At 39.7% G+C, this 13,223-nt stretch overlaps 2 protein-coding genes across 2 annotated transcripts in view; both read right to left on the bottom strand.

Annotated features, from left to right (window-relative positions):
- The window catches only part of fam13a (family with sequence similarity 13 member A), a 56,090-nt gene extending 44,859 nt beyond the window's left edge, over positions 1 to 11,231 (bottom strand). The window contains 4 exon segments of the mRNA XM_046416182.1: positions 1,339 to 1,516; positions 3,620 to 3,829; positions 6,117 to 6,306; positions 10,949 to 11,231. Of these exon segments, the coding sequence (XP_046272138.1) occupies positions 1,339 to 1,516; positions 3,620 to 3,829; positions 6,117 to 6,306; positions 10,949 to 10,975 (605 nt within the window). The 5' untranslated portion in view covers positions 10,976 to 11,231.
- Positions 11,232 to 11,524: 293 nt separating this feature from the next.
- On the bottom strand, positions 11,525 to 12,937 carry LOC124073732 (chymotrypsin-C-like). Its single transcript, XM_046416169.1, has 2 exons — positions 12,715 to 12,937; positions 11,525 to 12,227 (listed from the first exon to the last, which is right to left on the bottom strand). The coding sequence occupies exons 1-2, from the start codon at positions 12,763 to 12,765 to the stop codon at positions 12,030 to 12,032; spliced, it is 249 nt and encodes an 82-aa protein (XP_046272125.1). The 5' UTR covers positions 12,766 to 12,937; the 3' UTR covers positions 11,525 to 12,029.
- Positions 12,938 to 13,223: the final 286 nt, after the last annotated feature.

Below are 13,223 nucleotides of genomic sequence, written 5' to 3'. Positions count from 1 at the left end.
TACAGAGAGGTAGATTCTCTCTGTACTAAGGTGGTACTGAGTGGTACCTGTTCAATGTGTATTTTCACTTTTGTGTTAATACTTTCAGATTAATTCGTTTTGTGGGTATATATTTGCCTGTTTTTCTTGAGATACTGACCAAGACCTCTACTCTATTTTAAGTAAAAACATACATAAAAAGACATTTTTTGCGACCAAATTAAAAACAGCTGCAGTGTGTTTGTGAGGTAAACTTGACATGTGTTTCATGATCTTACTCAATATGCACTGCATGTTATAAGAGTGGAATCATTCTACCCATCCAACCGTTTTGGCATATGAAACTAGTGTTCAATGTCTGACTCACGAAACAGAAATAGAGGAGATGACTGAATCCCTAGCTTTAGTTGTTTCCAGACTATATTGTCTTACTCTTTCATTCATAGTCGGACATATTTTGGATCACATCAAACTTGCCAAAACTTTTTGTTTTAATCCCTGTGTAAAGGAATGCACATTTTAATGAATACGTTTAGTTAAGTCAAGTTGCTTCCTTTGCCCTTGAGTGTGAATCATTAATGTCAGACTGAGGCATTAATTTAATCCCCAGTAACTGGAAATTGGATTAAGCATGATTATAATACAAGTATAAGGAGCTCACATATATCACAAGCTACAATGCAGCCAATAAAGCTATACTGACAATGGATCAAATGACTGCGTAAGGTTGAAAATGTTGATAGTAGTCACAACCCCGCAGAGAACTATCACCTGGCTCTACAGTTTCTCTGTGCTATAGAGCTTCTCTTTCAGGCAACATTTTTCAGCAAAAAAAAAAGGTCTGATAAGGTGACTGTACGCTTCCTGTCCAGCAACAAATGGCAGAGAAACAAAGCTGGCACCTCTGGTGAACACAGTGGAGCACTTAGCAGCTAATTACCCAGACATATCCTTCAATAGTTGGTGGAGACCAAAACAGTCCCAAAGGAAAGTGAATACTGGACTTGAGTTCAACAGGTCAGCAAAAAAATGACTCCAAATCAAAGATGTTGTTGCTTTAGAGCTCCTGGGTCTGCTAACACCTGATCAGTTTATCTAATCATTCATAATGCAGTATGTCAGTATTGTGTTTGGAGCTTCCTGAAATGTCCCCAGAGGCTAAAAACTCAATTACTGCAAATTGGAAGGTATTAAAGCTCCAATAAAACTGGACTTAAATCGCCACGGAACAGTATTTGGTTGTACAGTATAGTAAGGATAAAAAGAGAGAGAATGTTAACAGTGATGTGAGACTGGTCTATGGATATTTTTATTTAACAGCGTGACAATATCCACCTTAAAAAAAAAGGTTAAACTCACTGGAAGACATTGGGTCCAAAGACAGTGGCAAGGTTGAAGGCAGTCATCCGGTTTTCCTTGTGGTTACACTCCACAAGGGTGAGGAAATGGCAGAGGTAGCGGAGCAGACTGTGGTGGATGTGTGGAAGCTGCTGGAGCAGATCTCTCATATCTGACAAAGAGGCATCATCACCGCTCTCTACCGACAAAGAAAAAGCTGTTGGTCAGGGGTTGGAATCCTTTAAATTTTATTTTTTTAACAGTCACTGTTTTTTTTCTGGTCAGGAAAACTGGAATTGAATTCTTTTTGCAAAATGTAGAAAAGTTAGTAAATGCTCCAATATGTGAAGTAGCCATTTCTCAACAAGTCTTTATACCCACTATAAAATGACAAAGAAATAAATCATGAGTGATGAGTGACAACTTGCTTCACTTTGGACAAAGTAAGATAAATACATTTAATAACATTGATACCTTAAGTTTAGCAAATACTTTATCAGCTGGTCTCAAGCAGGTTGCTTGCATCCACCTGCTCTCTGCAAAGTCTAATCTTGAGTTGTTGTAACTAGTAATACGTGAGCATTAGAGCAAAGAGCCTGAAAATATGTTGATGCTATTACTTGGGGTGCATAATTGGGTCAGAGTTGGATAAACGGATATGGCTACTGATCCCAAATGAATGAGTGACGCAAACGTTCTGCGTGTGTGCGTCTACGTGAGTGTGTGCATGTATGAAGGCGGGCATGTGTGTACGTCTCTGTCTGGGGTGGGGGTGGGCCGATCAATGGCTTAGAGCATGATCACAAAACAGTAAAGTTCAGATTGCGTGTGTGCCACAAGTTGTGTTTTCACAGGTTAAAGCATTAGACAAACATACTTTGAAGGATGGAAAAAACCTACACCATGTAATTATCCATATATAGAGGTCACTCACATAGAGGACGCTTATCAAAAGACATGCAACATAAAGCCAGATATCCAGAGGACCGACTCACTGCAGAGAATGGCATAAGCTGGGCGTGGACATGAACAGAGGTGAGAAATTGAACCCGGTACACTTTTATTTGTATGTTCTTTTTGCTTTGCGGTTTTTGTTATTCTTTAAAAAGCTCACGCTCAAAATGAAGATATCATCTGTTTTATTTTTCCATGGTGACAATTTACTGAGTCTTTTAAAAATAATAACAAATACATAAGAAAACATGACAGCATCCACAGCAAAACCGTATTATATTAACCATGATTTTGTACTTTTTGGGGAAAATAAAGAGTGAAAAACAGTAAAGAAAAACAAATTATTCATCCATTTATATCATTTTTGCTTTGTAAATAGCACAAAATTGGATTTCATTGTGCAAACCTTTTTTGCAGAAAGATAATTAACTGAAACTTGTACCTTGAATAGCAGACTAAAGCAGACATGAGAATCTGTTAAAAATATTAGGAGTAACTGATTTAAAACAGTTTCACCTGTAAAAATGTGCATGCATTTATTCTTAATATTTGCTACAGCAGAATATATAAACAATAAGCTAATAAAGTAATATTGAAATCCACATCCTGTAATCTACAACTACACAAATAGGAAAACCATTCATGTGAGATACTGTTGTGCAATGAGTCTAGACTGTGATGCACTTTAAAAGCTAGCAATACTTAAAAGGTCAATCATCCTTTCATCATACACTTCGATGTTTCTAAATTTTCCAAATACCGTCAAGGAGGTCAAACCAATTCGCCTACAGCTCTCCAATGGTTTTCTAAAGCAGTGTTTGGCCATAGGCCCTGAAAAATATGCTGATATTTATGGGGTTTATGAGGGCAAAACGAATACTGCAGTCAAACTGTACACTCATCTCCCATTAAAGAGATTAAATTACAGCAAGGGAGGAGAGCAGAGACTGAGCACAGACACTTCCCCTGCCAAATCACTCATTTTACCTTTTATGACCTTCAAGATTATTGCCAGAAATATGAGGTCCATCACTTTTCTAGACACAGAGACCCAGCAGTGCCTTCATATGCGATCCCCTGTGCAGACGACTGCAGTGTGTAGAGTAAATTTCAGGCCCTAAAGATGGCTTTGCCCATCCATAACCCAGATATTCACTACACTTCTGAGGGTATTAAAATCAAATTGTGGATTTGGGAATCGCACGATGCTTGTGAAAAAAAAGTAAAACTACTTGAGCTGATAGGATAATTCAAGACAAATAAGACATAACTGTTTAGAAATAAGCACATATGATTAAACCGGGGCAACAAGTCTGAGATACAAGAAACAAAAAGTGCTCTCTCTTACCTTGGTAGTGACGTATGAGTGCCTGTTGGACTTTCGAGTCTACCAAACCCTCTGGGAGGTCCCTGAGGTACTGCTTAAGTAAGCTGGCCACGGTACATGAATCAAACTCAGACAGAAGATCCACATCCTCTCCGCTCTCCAGCCGCTGCTTCAGGGTCTCCACAGTGCGCACGTTCCCATTCACTCTGAACAGACCCTCCTGATTCAAGGCTGGAGGAAATCAGGGAAACACTGGAAACTTTAGTATTCACTTACAATTAACTCAAGTTAGTAGATGCCAGCCTATCTACAAACCTGTCAACAAGAGGGCTGAAGGGATTAAATAAATTTAACTGGCCTCCCAGGTGGTGTTCCATGGAGAACTGACAAATATTTTTATTACTAGCTTGTAATGTTGGTCCAAGCAATCACAGTAACGGTTCAAACAACACTTCCAAGTGGCAAATTTTTCTTTAAAATTCATATGGAATATTATTTTTCTCTAGATTGTGATATGGAGTGCTTTTCCTCTTGATGTTTCATGTAGGACCTTCATGTCTCCTCTAGTACAATGAGGAAAAAAATGTAATTGTCTATTTAGTTGTACACAATAAATAGTGCTATATCCGAAAATATAACTGGCATTTATCTTAAAATTTCCATCCCAAAGGAAGGAAAAGGGAAATCATTTTGATCCTGTTCATCCCATGACCTTTCGTGGAAGACCTCCACACAGGGTAAGCACTTTGACCCCAGTATTAGTAAACAAAGGCAAAATCATGAGGGCTAACACTTTTGTTTTGTGGCGTGTAATAAAAAAACTCTCTTGTTCATGTATATGGGTTTTTGTTTTTAACCATTGAACAGTTCTGAAAAACTCAGGTGAAACGTTAAACAGAACTGATGACAGCTAACGGTTACCTAAAGCTTTCATGCTTGCATTTACATTTCCCCATGAATTTAACGTTATTGCAGTTGTTAGCAACATCCCCTTTTGGATCCCCATTGGAAGATACACTGAATACTGTGTGTAGACTTACCTCTACAGTACTTTAAGCCTGAAATGTGTACCTTAAAAATGGCTAACTTGCATTGCAGATATTGTTGCAGGTCTACAAGGTTACCACTAGATGTTACTCGAGAACCATGTTTTATAGATGGTACCCTTACCTTTACAAGGTTCACTCACACTAAAACACGACCAAGTACTTTCTCTGTGTGACTCGAGTGATATGAATCCATTTAAATATTTAAAATTGGCATCATTTACCCATGTTTTAAGCTATCCATGACTAAGACACGTGCCTGTCGTTAAAATAATCCGCAGTATACAGTGATTTGGAACTACTTTCTACCAAAGAAATAGTCCCTATTCAACAGTTGATAGTGTGCTGCTTTTTTTGTGGATTATCGAAAGCAACAACACAGATTTGGAGATATGGTACTTTTGAATATTTTTTTAAATGTATTTTTTCACAACAAACGTCAATGGTGGCGGTAGGAAATTCGGGCATGCAGTCCTCAAAACAAACTCCCCGACTCTCAGATACCAGACAGTGTTATCCTGAAGGAGTAACGTCATGTCTGCCGGTGCACATGGAGCTGCTCACATTATAGGCCAGCTTTGTGTAGTGAAATACTGTAAGAGAAACCACTCACCTATCATTACAGTTATTAGCTATATTTTAAAAAACCCTGTGGGTTGAGTGGTCATGAGGCAGAATTTGCACTTCCCTGTACTGACATCTGGTGGCCAAACAGAAAAACTGCAGAATATGATCAGATTGTTCAATAACAAATACTGTAATCATTATATTCTCTGATTGGTGGGGTCAATCATATTGGACTTCTTAAGTATTGCATCGTCTCTTTTTTCTTTAGTATTTTTGTCTTTTTAATTTTTCTGTATAACATTCTCTCTTTAAAAACTATATTTTTATATGAAATTTTGATGTACTTGTTAAATAGCGTGTCAAAATAAAATCTGCAAATGGAGGGTGAAATGAAAAGCCTGCAGTGCATTACCTCTTAGCAATAATGCATGCAATGCAGACTTGATGTTCATTGTGATGGATCACATGACTAAAAAGTGGAAGTCTGAAACAGTTAAAAAAAAAATCTAAAACATAACAGTTGTAATGTGAAGTACCTTGTGATTTGCAGATATGTGTCGAATGTTGTATGGAATCTGTTATATAACTGAAACTGTTCAATTTACTTGGACCAAATCCCAAAGTAATACAATGATATCAGTTGTATTCATATCATAATTTCCTTCAGATGACACAATATATCAGTATGTTATGAATCTTACATTTTACTACTTTTCAAATATAATATTACATTATTTCTTCACATAAAAAAGTGAGACTCCACAGTGACAAAGGAAATAAGTCAGAATGAGACACTAAATGCACACTCATCAAAAGCAAAACAGCTAAATTTGACGAGATAGTTAATGTGATCATGTATTATAGTTAGTTTTTGCTCTGTTCTATTCTACTGCGATTTTCCTCACCATGCTTGCAGAGATGCTCCACCATCCTCCGCAACACCAGAGGCACACCATCCACCAACAGGCCCCTCTCCTGCAACTCAAACAGGGATGCTCCAAACAGCTTGGGGTGCTTGTCTGTCCTGGGTCGCAGTATGGGTATCTGCACCATCTTCTTCATGTCTTCTTTAACCTGCACCGCCGTCTTGTTGTGCTGCAGGGAGAAGAGCAGACAGCAGCAGTCAGCCGCTGACACTATGGGCACGGAGGCCAGTGCTGGAGCCGGCATGAGGTCAGACACCACAGAGACACCTCCTGTCCTCGAAGAGGGAAGCTCACCCTGCTCCATAAACTAAAATTGTGCGGTGGTGGTGGTGGTAGGGGTGGGGGTGTCTCTGCGGAGGCCATACATGCACACCTCCTGCAGACACACTGTCATGCACTTAAAGGACAGTGTGTGCTGAGAGCTGAGAGGGCTGGCCATGCAGTGTGTTGCTACGACAAATATCAGGTTACCACGCAACACCTTTGGTTAAAGGCATTGCCGGAGTGACACACACACTTGCACAAACAGGCATATGCGCGTAGACACACATATATGTTCAGGTGAGGTGGTGGCCTACAACCATGTATATTACTTTGAGTGGATCGTGTGCTGAGCATTAGAAGGATTATCAAGCCAAATGCCTACACTGGGATGTGTACAAGATGGAGACTAGCAGATAAAAAGATTTTACTGGAAAACTTTCTGAGAAAGCACAGTGTGCCTTTCAGTAGTCTCTGAAACTTATGAACTGAGAGTGAAGCATACAAGAGGTGGCTCTTTGAACAGAAACTTCTTTTAATCTAGTGAAGCGTGTCTCTGTGTCTATGTGGATGCGTATTCCTGTAGTTGTAGGGACAAAAGTCTGTTTACACAGTCACACTGTGAGGACCCGCCTTACTCATGGGGACAAAATGCAAGTCCTCACAATGTAAATCATTAAATATTTAGGGTGGAGACTTGCTGTAAGGTTAGGCTGAGGTTAGGGTTAAGTTAAAGTCAGGGTTAGGATTAGGCAGCTAATGTTTATTGTTATGGTTAGGTGCTGGTTAAGCCTCCAGGAAATGAATGTAAGTCAATGTAATGTCCCCAGAAGTAATGGAAGCACAGCTGTGTGTGTGTCTGTTCAGGTAGCAGTGATAGAATGTAAAAAATAATCTGTTACGGGTCTTGCTTTTAAAATCTTACTCACTGGTATACAATTATTACTTTATTGGATTTTTATTTGTAAGTAGTATTTCAGTACAGCAGAGCAGCAGGTTGAGGTGGAGCTATTTTTAACACTTTATATGATGTTTATGCTGGTTTAATATAGATATATACATAACATTTCATGAACTTGTATATTTTGTGTGAAAAAAATGTGTTCTGCAAAGTAACTGTGGTTGTCACATGAAATATAATGGAGTATATCATACAATGTCCTTAAATACTGGAGAAAATTTAAATCCTGACCTAAAGTACAAATATCTGCATCTTGTGATCTAAGCTGGGTTGAGTCTCTTCAGTGGACACACACACTTTGTAAGCCAGGGTTTCGGTGTATATATATATATATATATATATATATATATACTAAGTAAGTATTTCAATTCACCAGCTGTTCTGTGTTTTATATCCGATAGCTTATCAAGGCAAACAGTGCCACATGCTGTCTCTATCTCAGTGTGTAGATGTGCAGACTGTACAACACACACACACACACACACACTCTCGTAGTCTTTCCCTGGGTGTAAACACTGAGTGCACACAGAAAACTCCACGTGATAGGATAACGTGAGAGCAGAGACAGAGCAGGGGAAATTACCGACTCGTTTGGCATACTGTCTGTACCAGGAGTGAGAGAGTGAAGACACAAACCAGAGGCAGGATTCAGACACTGGGTGAGGAGGAAGAGACTTGCCCTGCACTTCAGGGCAACGCAGATTCAGACCAAGTTTCACTCTTGTATCCATAGCTACAACTGCACCATGTGACGTATTCTCATTCCATAGTTGGCCGCTTCAAACGAGTGAACTGACCCACACGGTGAAATGAGAGGCCCCCACCCACCCGACTGTGATTTAGTCACAGTGTTGGGAAAGTCGAAGCTGGTGGTGAAGAGGAAGTGACAGCGACTCTATTCCCTGTGTGGCCACTTGTCCAGACAGAATGGGTACGGGCATGTGCCATGCTCAGGTCAGCTGATTGAAGCCCACCTGACAGATGGTGCTGAGATGGCTAAGGAGGCAAGATCTTTACCACAGCAGATGCTCTGGCAGCTTTGATACGACATGCATCTGAGAAGCTTGTGCAGGCTATTCATTAATGGTGCTCAGTCATCCAGTCTACAGGAGCATGAAAGTTGCATCTTCCTAATGAACGCCAGATGCTTCTTAAGAACACTCGACTTTGATTCTCTCTGCTCCACTCTGCATGACCTCCAAAGTAGCAACACTGTGCATCCACATACTGTGTTTTATTAATAATAGCCCAGCTTGGTCTTCAGGTGCAAGAAGATGCTACCAGTCAGTTCAAATAAGATGTTTGGGTAAGTATAAATAAAAAAAGTTCTGATTTTATTGACACATAATGATATGAATGATATTTTTAACCATATGGTAGAAGAATGGTTGCCCTAAAACCGTACATCTACTTTTTAGGTTTGATACGTCGTCATGACGTTTTAAGATTTATAATAAAACACTTCATTTCATTTTTTTTTTTTTTAAACACAACCTTTTAAAGTTAACTGCATTTTTAAAAAAACAGAACATATAACTTTAGATTGTCAGATCTAACAGGTGGAACAAATAAACAGTTAACAGTTTTGTAGTATGCTGTACGGGTGTGGCAGTTTGTTGTTGGTAATAATGTTAATAGGTCACAGCACTACTTAAGTGGTAATGGAGGAACATACCAGGGCCGCGTCCTGCTGGTTCCAATAGTACTACTACTACTCATGCAGGTGTTAAAGAGTTAAGCTGGTCTGAGCTACTGTAGATCTGACTGTGTTAGGCCTTGCTGAACAGATGTCCCTCCAAATCTGTCTTTACCATCATGCATACACACACACACAGTTGATATTGAGTTATGCACAGATATTAATTTCACATGTCTAATCTTAAACTGGTTTTATCAGTCTGCATGCACGGATGTATGTATGATGTCACTATGAACACACTCGTGCATTCACCATTCACAAACCCCACTGCCTAAGTCCTCTGACATTGATCCAAAGGAGAAGAACTGAGGGAGAAAACACCTACAGAAATTATTCATTCTTAGGATGGCAACAAATAGTTCAGTAATCCTGTGAACATTGAGAATACAACATAGGAGAAATATGCAAATATGAAATGCTCAGAGGGTACAACAAAGCAAACCACAAGGCTCCTAGAAAACCCCCAAACTTAAGTAATTAAATAGTTCTTAGATGACTGGCACAGTGATGTAGTTTGGCAGATGGTGCAGTCCTGGACATGTTCCTTTTCTTTTTGCTGCAACTTACATTCTACAAGTAAATTACAATTAACAAAACAAAGATTTAAATCTGAAAGGACCAATCTGCAGACAATATACAGTATTGGGCCCATGTAAAACCCTGGCTGTGAACAAGTTCCTTTGCAAACACAGACTTTTGTCACCACGTCGGTGTGAAAACTAACCCATCTTCCCTCTGAGCTTTCACTCACCCCAGAGAACTCCCTCTTTATGTACCATGATTATTATAGTAAGATATTCAGAATTAAAAGTGTTTGCAGTCAGTTTGAGGGGTTTCTGTTAAATTGCCCCTTGGCAGTACAAACAACTTTACAGCATATGTGAACCAAAACAGCCAAAGAAGGGGAAACACTTCCTGGTGGTACCCATTTGCCTCTATTGTTCCCTGGGACAGTCTGCTGTGATGAGCCAAATAATCCTCATCTCCTTCTCCCCTCCCCCATCCTTAAAATATTTTCACACTACAACCTCTGACAGAAAGAAAGAAGAAACCTATTGTCAAGGCAATAATAGTCCCTTGACAGTAGTTAATGAATGTTGAAAGTCTGTCCTCTCCTCTTGAGAAGTGCCTCAAAGATGTCCAAAACATTTTATACATCTTTAAGTGGGTAAACAATCTTTTTAAAGAGGCTAACAGTCAAAGGACATCTTCCTGTGTGTCTTTTAACTTGCTCATGAGGATGATAGCAAGCCCAAGCATGTGCTCTCCTTTCGCAGCCCTCCACCCTCTCCCTCCCCTCTGCTCTGTCCCTGTGTGGGTGGCCATTGAAGCAACTGGTAGCAAAGACACCACAGGCGGCAGAAGAAACAGCTGCTCAACTAAAGGAAACTGCTGCTAGGGCCATGCAGTCTCTAAATGTACACAAGAATTAGACTGTTAAAAGTGGTTTACTTCTTGCAAACACAATTACCATATAAAGGATTATTTGTGGAAAGCGACCTAATCGAGGCACTGGAGAAAAAAAAGTTGCTTGGAAAAAGTTACAGCCGTTAGCAGGAAACATGAAGTTTACCAAGTGTATTTTTATGTACTTTTATGGTGTTGTACTGGGATGGCAGACTGTAGTGCCGGCTGGCAAGGAATCTGCTTTGTCTGTTAAGTCTGCAAGCGAAAGTATTCATCTCAATATCGTCACGGAAAGTTTAATCTAAGCAGGGAAAACTTGAGGATATTTGAGAAGAGAGGACTTTTCTCCCTCCTTTGACTTGTCGTGTCTACCAGAACACACACCAAAAGAGTAGGTAGTCCAACATAGTCCCGTTAAGCATTTTTTTAGCAGACTGAATGGCAAGTCTTTGAGCCAACTCAGGCTTTGTAGCTTTTACTCACACAGATGGTCAGAGCTCCTGCCCCCATTCTTCCACAGAAGAAACGCCTGCGGAGGCAAAGATGAGGGGTAAAATTGCTGCTGTCTTCCCTCCTCCTCTCCTCACTCTGTTCCAGGACACCCTCTTAGTCTTTTCCCTGTGGTGGGAATCCCTTTCGCCTTAAAATGTGCCATCCAAATAATCCAAAAAACACAACACAGACAATCCACGCTGAGCGAGAGGGCAAATAAGGGCTGTCAGTACCGGCAGGCTGTCCAAATTATGAGCACAGATTAGTTGTCTCTTTCTCTTCCTCCCTCTTGACTCCCCTCTCTCCTCTTAGGCTGAAATCTGAGCCATGCTCTCCCATTGGCTGAGAGGCTTAGTCATGTGATTAAGGGGTTAAATCCCAAAACTTTAAATCTGTGCCTGCAGGATTCATCAGCCTGCATTTGAGGGAAGAAAAGAAAGGGGGAGCCTGTAAGAACTGAGCAAAATGTTACTGTCACAAGTGTAGCAGCAGCAACATAACGTTCAGTAAACAGCAATATAACTATTTTTAAGAACAAACAACACTTAGACTATGAAGTTTTTCAGTTTTGTTTATTGTTGCATTGTTTTTGCATTGTAATTTAATCCCATATAACAACAACAAATCTACAGTCAAACATCTCAATTACAGGAAAGCACAGCTAAAGAGTTTAATTGAAAAACAGAGCATGAAGTTTGTAGTTTCAATCAGTTTTACAGTTTTACTCCTTGCTCCATTACAGAGCCCCAGCTCTCTACCTTCATAGAAAAATAGTAGAATTAGACGACTTATTTATTTACTTAAAATGTTTAGTACAACGTTTCTCTAACTTAATGAATAATTGTCTTTACTGTAACTGCATAAAATATTAAGTACAATACTGAAAGAAAAGTTGAAACATTTGATACTTTAAAGTTAATGTTTTCTTACAATCTTTAGGTGAGGTGCTTTCACAATGTCAGCATAATACTTCAGCTCTTATTAGCTGCTATACGTAATGATGAATCCTGAATAAAAAGCTACAGTGACTTGGCTCAGCAGAATGAAAACAAAAAAACCACAGAACAACAAACTAGTTGCTTTTGCCACTTTCATAAATAAACTTCTTGATGTTGTGGTCGATCCAGTCGCTGAAGGCAGCGACTCGGGTGAACACTGAGGGTTTCTTGTCTCTGATGCAGCCCTGAGGGCCAAAGCTGACGATGCCGTGGACCTCCCAGTTTGTGTCTGCTCCAGCGGCCTTGCAGGCAAAAGGACCCCCAGAGTCACCCTGTGGGAGGGCGGGAGAAGGAAGCCGCAAAAGATTTGTCACATGCATTAGTGAACATTCAAGTTTGACAGTCGCTATAAATCATTTCTTTGGAAAAGTCAGTATTTATGAAAAATGGCACAGAGTTGTCTTGAGGGAGGCAAACACCAGTGTTTTATTGAGTTCTATTGAATTTTAAAGCCTTCAGTAACATTATGAGATGTTTTTTCTGTTGATTTTTTTTTTCTCTAGAAGCATGCTCATTATGGCAGACAAATAATGTTCCTGTGTTCTTTTATCCAATTATCTCTGAACACAAGGCATCCATTTGCAAGCAAGGCTGACTGATCACAAACAAAACAGTTTACATGGATGTTACATAAAAGACAACCCGATCACGAGAGGCCAGTGCACTTATGTAATGTGTGAGAAAAGCTTCACCTAAAAACAAATACCAGTGTGTCCGTTTAAACTGTTCATATCTTTTTTCTTGAATTTGTCTTCTTACCTGACAGGCTGACTTGAGCTCATCTGGGGACTCATAACCCGCACAGATCATGGAGGGTCTGACAGACTCCCACCAGTAAGCAGGTTTACTGCAGGTCTGGAAGTCAATAATAGGAAGGGCTGCCTGATTTAGCTTCTCCGACACTTTGGGGAACGTGTTACCTAAGATAGAAGTAAAAAGTAAAAGTTTATACTGTTGCACACATTTTCATCAACTTTTTCATTAACATGAAAAAACATAAAAGTACCAAACAGAAGATAAAAAGAAAAAACAGTAGAGTAGAGTCACGGGGTGGGAAATTAACACCAGCCACCAGGCAAATGCTGGTAAAGATATGAAAGTGGTTGGTAGATTTCAGACACAAAATAATGACACGCTGTGACACGAGTGACTGGCAAATTTGAATATTTTTCTGTTAGTGGCTGGTCGATGTTCACATTTTAAAAAGTTAATTTCCCACACACAATTTTAGGAGAGGCCATGACATGTGCATCTACAACCACAATCAC

This window comes from Scatophagus argus, chromosome 2, assembly GCF_020382885.2.
Source record: "Scatophagus argus isolate fScaArg1 chromosome 2, fScaArg1.pri, whole genome shotgun sequence".
Lineage (NCBI taxonomy): Eukaryota > Metazoa > Chordata > Actinopteri > Scatophagidae > Scatophagus > Scatophagus argus.
Note: the sequence above shows the minus strand (reverse complement) of the source record. Positions and strands in the feature narration are given on the sequence as shown.

Bases quoted from the DNA above. Each gene is read 5' to 3' on its own strand.
- LOC124073732 (XM_046416169.1), bottom strand. From the start codon at position 12,765: ATGATCTGTGCGGGTTATGAGTCCCCAGATGAGCTCAAGTCAGCCTGT. The intron at 12,228-12,714 runs GTAAGAAGACAA...GCCCTCCCACAG, and splicing joins AGCTCAAGTCAGCCTGTCAG to GGTGACTCTGGGGGTCCTTT.